Raw genomic sequence first — 6000 nt, 5'->3', positions numbered from 1 at the left:
GCTGTTTGCAGGGGGACAACACAACATTTTGCTATGGGGCCTGTGATTTCTAGTTAGGCCCCTGAATGGGAATTTTCTCTTTTGCTCCTTATCTATGTATATTTATTCTATTCTTCAATAAAATGTTTGAAGAGAAAATATATGAAATCTTCACCAAAATTCTAATCAGCGGCTCAGCTGGTAGAATTATCACTCCCCATTACACCATGATAATTGTATTCAATGTACGACCATCTCAGCCCGATTTATCTCCTCCATAGGAATCCTCCCATTACAGGAGATGATAAATGTCTTTATATTACAATGTATCACCAGCCAGGATCTGAGGAGTAAGGCCCCTTTCACACGATCAGAACGATCGTATCCACCTGTCCATTGTTCAGACAGATCCGATCCGGCCACCCATTGACTTCTATGGTGAGACGGATGTCAGCGGATCTGTGTCTGCCGACACCCGCCTAGCATCCGATCCGACAAGATCCGCTGAAAACAGAGGTATAGCGATACGTTCCTCATCCGTCCAGCGGGTCGGATGGGATGAAGATGGACAGGCGGTCCGTTTTCATCTCATCCCCCCATAGAGGAGAGCCGGACTCTTCCAGGTCCATCTCCGCACAGCGAGGGGCTCCGCCCCGTGTGAAAGGGGCCGAAAAGATAAAATGACATTTTATTTATTACAATTTTATTCCACATTAAATGGTATGAAGACCCCGGAATGTCCTGTGATATGATGTGCAGTATATGGTCTGCGCCCCATTAATGTCCCCTAATAATATCACCAAACTAATAGCTGCTTCTCTATTTCTATCCATTATATATAGAATGTCCCTCCGTATTCTACAGAATGGAATCCCAATCCCTGCTGTGTATGTAATGATGAATACATGAAGTGTGTGATAGTATACAGGAATAGTACCAGAAACCTCCATCCCATCCCCCATCGGGGTCCCCCCAGCACTCTTCAAGGGCTCCTCTGTCCCCTGATTTGGGGGCTCCCAGGCTGATGGATCTTCTGATGAGTCCTCCTGTATTGTCCTCCTCCAGACACAGCTTCATACAAACCCCCTTCTCATCTCTCCTGCAGGGATCAGTCCATGTGGGGGACATGGAGTCCGTGTGGAAAGGCCGGCAGTGACACATTGGGGGGAGACTCCGGAGAACACGGATCCCCCCACCATGGGGGAGGGGAGGGGGAGCCGGCTGTGTGAGATAAATACCGGGGTGACAGATAAATGCCGGCTGTGTTCCCCGAGTCACATTATATATGAAATGTTCCGTTTTATCTTCTTCATTACAAAACAGAATCCCCCGTCCTGTCCTGGTGTATTACTTCATCTGTGATCATCCATTCTCCTCTGGGGTCGGCTTTGTTCCCATTTATATCTCATCAAGAGCAATGTCCCCTCCCCCTCCTCCATTCACAGCAATGTCCCCTCCCCCTCCTCCATTCACAGCAATGTCCCCTCCCCCATTCACAGCAATGTCCCCTCCCCCCTCCTCCATTCACAGCAATGTCCCCTCCCCCATTCACAGCAATGTCCCCTCCCCCCTCCTCCATTCACAGCAATGTCCCCTCCTCCATTCACAGCAATGTCCCCTCCTCCTCCATTCACAGCATAACCCCTCCCCCTCCATTCAAAGCAATGCCCCCCCCCCTCCTCCATTCACAGCAACGTCCCCTCCCCCTTCTCCATTCACAGCAACGTCTCCTCCTCCATTCACAGCAAATGTCCCCTCCCCCCTCCTCCACTCACACCAATGTCCCCTCCTCCTCTTCCATTCACACCAATGTCCCCTCCTCCTCCACTCACAGCAACGTCCCCCCTCCTCCATTCACAGCAATGTCCCCTCCTCCACTCACAGCAATGTCCCCTCCCCCCTCCATTGACAGCAATGTCCCCTCCCCCATTCACAACAATGTCCCATCCTCCTCCTCCATTCACAACAATGTCCCACCCCCCTCCTCCATTCACAGCAATGTCCCCTCCCCCTCTTCACAGCAATGTACCCTCCCCCTCCTCCATTCACAGCAACGTCCCCTCCCCCCTCCATTCACAGCAATGTCCCCTCCCCCCTCCTCCATTCACAGCAACGTCCCCTCCCCCACCTTTATTCACAGCAATGACCCCCCTCCTCCATTCACTGCAATGTCCCCTCCTCCCTTCACAGAAATGTCCCCTCCCCCTCCTCCTTCCACAGCAATGTCCCCTCCCTCCTCCTCCATTCACAGCGATGACCCCACTCCTCCATTCACAGCAATGTCCCCTCCTCCTTCCACAGCAATGTCCCCTCCCCCTCCTCCATTCACAGCAATGTCCCCTCCCCTCCTACATTCACAGAAAAATGCCTCCTCCCCCTCCTCCATTCACAGCAATGTCCCCTCCCCGCTCCGGGTCACCGTATATTAATATTCATTTCTGGGCGGATCTTTTTCAGATTTTCTAGTTCTCTTCTTGATTCCTCTGACAAGTAGTAGTAGGCAATACTAGAAGAGAGAATATAAAGAGTCATCAGATCTCAGCAGAATTCTCTCACACTATTTCCCGGCATCCTCCAGGATATCAATTAATCTCACCACACACATTACAATCGGATTGTACAATCTCTGTCCGATCTTCCAACAAGTATGTAGAGTGAGGATCTGTCTGATTGTATAGAGACTGATATGATGGTTTAGGTAGGTCCTCATATTACGAGGTTCTGGAAGATATAAAGCTGATTGTACAAAGATTGTATGGTCAGATTGTACTGTGTGTGATGGACCTGACACCATCCTGTCACCTTCTTGTAGGACTTTACCAACTAAGAAGTGACACTGCACAATGGAGGATGATGGGAGATATCAGATTATATAACAGGAAATATTCCTCCTCATTGGTCATTTGTCCTGTAAGATCTGTTCTGTGATGTCCCAAACCCACCAATCACAGCACACTTCTCTTTCCTTCTCATCCAATGAGGGACACAGCAGTTCAGATAAGTTTGGGTTATACTGCCACCTACAGGAGAATATGACAAATGAAAGAATTGTGGGCAGGATAATCCCTCCTACTCCCAGCATGCCTCAGTGTTTTGCTGGTGTCCTCGGAGGACGGATGTCTTCTCTCTACTCTACAAACATTTCTTATATTGCAGATTACTAGGGCCGCAACTAACCATTATTCTCATAATCGATTAGTTGGCTGATTATTGTTTCGATTAATCGATTATTAACTTATAAAAAAAATAAAATAAATAAAAGTGGGTCAATTTGCCGTTCATTTTCAATCACAGTGACGGGAAAATGTGGAAATAGAAAACTTCTTAGTGAAAGGAATTCTCAGACGGTGTTTGTGGTTTTCATTTTAAAAACAGAATGTTAAATACAAGTGAAAATTTCAAACAAAATTCTTTCATTCAGCGAATGTACAAAGATTTTTGTCTGAATATTCTCATCTGAGAATTGATCGGTGTGGTCAGCATAAGGGCTCGGTACTCACCTGTGCAGTTTTTGCTTTTGATCTGTTTTGATTTTTGTACACCTGATTTTACTGCAATTTGCATTTTTGCATTTTTTTGGGCAGATTAAAAAAACACAAATTGCTGGAAAAACACATGACAGGGGAAATTACATCGGGCAGGGGACATGACATGGGGCACAGCACATGATGGGACATTACATGGGGCAGGGGACATCACATGGGGACAGGGGACATTACATGGGGTAGGGGACATCACATGGGGACAGGGGACATTACATGGGACAGGGGACATTACATGGGGTAGGGGACATCACATGGGGACAGGGGACATCACATGGGGTAGGGGACATCACATGGGGACAGGGGACATCACATGGGGCAGGGGACATCACATGGGGTAGGGGACATTACATGGGACATCACATGGGGCAGGGGACATCACATGGGGACAGGGGACATCACATGGGGACAGGGGACATTACATGGGACAGGGGACATTACATGGGGTAGGGGACATTACATGGGGTAGGGGACATTACATGGGACATTACATGGGGTAGGAGACATCACATGGGGTAGGGGACATTACATGGGACATTACATGGGGCAAGGGACATCACATGGGGACAGGGGACATTACATGGGACAGGGGACATTACATGGGGCAGAGCACATTACATGGGGTAGGGGACATTACATGGGGCAGGGGACATTACATGGGGCAGGGGACAGTCTGTTGGGCACATTGTGGGGGGACACAGCGGGGGACACTTCAGCGCTTATTTCATATCTCCTCCAGTGGCGCTCTGTTCCCCCTCGGCCCCTCCTCCTCCTATCCTGTCCATCCCAGATAATGTCACTTACAAGCACTGGGGGAGGACCGGAGGGGAGGAGGGGGAACAGCGCACTACAGCCAATAGGGTGCCAGACACTTCCCTGCCTATGTCAGCTGCCTGCAACTGACAGTCAGATCACCGCGGAACCCCTGAGGACCTCCCGCGGAGCCCCCGGTTGAGAAGCACTGATCTAGACTCTATTGGATGCCGAGTCCCTAAATCCCATGAGAGATGAACCTGTACCTGAGGAATCCGTCTTCTGCCATTACCCCCAACATAAACACTCAGAGGGCACCTTCACACTGGGGGAGGGGCGGGTGTTAGCGGTAAAGCATCGCTGTTTTTAGTGGTGCTTCGCCAACCTTTTTGCAGCACTCTTCAGCCACTACTTTTAACCCCCGCTAACAGACAAAAAGGGTTATAAGTGGGCAGGGGTGCTGTAGGAATGGTATATACCCCGCTCCTACAGCGCCTCAAAGATGTTGCTTGTAGGACTTTTTTGAGCGTCCTGCCAGTGCACCGCTCCAGTGTGAGAGCCCTCGGGATTTCTCACTGGAATGAGAGGAGAGGCGCTTTGCTATAGTGACTGTAAAGCTCTTCAGTGTGTAAGTAACCTTAGTGATGTGATGTGCACCACTTTACACCTTGGAGAACAGCCAGTCCCCTCCACCAGTGCTCTCCCCAGTCTAGGCTCCTTAGGGGCTCCTAAGACCACCAAGACCTTTCCAGTGCATCTTCTGGTTGCAGTCTTCCTTTATGGAGAATGGGAGAATCCTGACAAGCTCATTGTGCCTCCCAAGCAACCTGCCATCCTTGTAACTGTTTGAGAGTTTGTTAAAAAGTGGCGCCCTCCATGGAGTCAGCAGTGTGACCCGTCACTTGGAGTATCTGGATCTAATCCTAGACACGGCCCAAGCCAGAGTATTTCTTCCTCAGGGGAATCTTCAATCTCTCTTCTCCCAGACCGGGACTCTTCAGTCCAGGAGACTTTTATGAGGGCCTCACCCATAAGTGCAGCGAGATCTCTTCTAACTATGAGGTGTAAATGTCTGATAGGAGTTCTCATTGTCCTTAGTGGTGATTGGTGGTTTTTGGATCGCACCGGATGTTTTACTTTCACACTATAACTATACAAATCACTAATTGTGTTATGTGTTTATATTCATCACCTACAGTTTTACAGAAGGTTGTTAACCTCTTCAGCCCCAGGAAGATTTGGTTGCTCAATGACAGGACCATTTGTTTGCGATTCGGCACTTCAATTTAACTGACAATTGCGCGGTCGTGCAACACTGAACCCAAACAAAAGTTACGTCATTTTTTCCCCATAAATAGAGCTTTCATTTGGTGGTATTTCATTGCCTCTGTGGTTTGTATATATGCTTTTTATATGTTCTTTCTATTAATTATCAGTGAAATAGTCTCAATCTCATTGTTATATATTCACTTAGAAGAAATGTTGTGATGAGGAGTCTCACTTTTATTGTTATATATTCACATTTATATTGTGTGAATGTTATATACTAGAGCTGCAGTCTTCCATATTGTACTATTGGATGTATATCGGTCTTCCTGCTGGTTTCTGGTTCTCACTATCAGGCCTCATGCACACCGGATGATTTTGCTCCTAGGGGTGGCATTTTTTCCTGCCTCTAATCTCCCCCATGATATCCTATGTGTCCATTCACACAGAAACTATAAAG

At 48.1% G+C, this 6000-nt stretch overlaps 1 protein-coding gene across 6 annotated transcripts in view; it reads right to left on the bottom strand.

Annotated features, from left to right (window-relative positions):
• Positions 1-2349: 2349 nt before the first annotated feature.
• LOC143942800 (NACHT, LRR and PYD domains-containing protein 3-like) overlaps positions 2350-6000 on the bottom strand; it is a 415453-nt gene continuing 411802 nt past the window's right edge. For 5 of the 6 annotated variants that reach the window (XM_077464197.1, XM_077464199.1, XM_077464201.1 and 2 more), the window contains one exon: positions 2360-2485. In XM_077464197.1, coding sequence (XP_077320323.1) covers positions 2395-2485 — 91 coding nt within the window. In that variant the 3' untranslated portion in view covers positions 2360-2394. Of the gene's footprint in view, positions 2486-6000 lie in introns of all 6 variants that reach the window. The other variant, XM_077464200.1, reaches the window with a different exon arrangement.

The sequence above is a fragment of the Lithobates pipiens genome, unplaced genomic scaffold (genome assembly GCF_037356315.1).
Source record: "Lithobates pipiens isolate NorthernLeopardFrog02 unplaced genomic scaffold, aLitPip1_a1.2 Scaffold_30, whole genome shotgun sequence".
Classification (NCBI taxonomy): domain Eukaryota; kingdom Metazoa; phylum Chordata; class Amphibia; order Anura; family Ranidae; genus Lithobates; species Lithobates pipiens.
The sequence above is the reverse complement of the archived record's forward strand: the minus strand, read 5'-3'. Positions and strand labels throughout refer to the sequence as shown.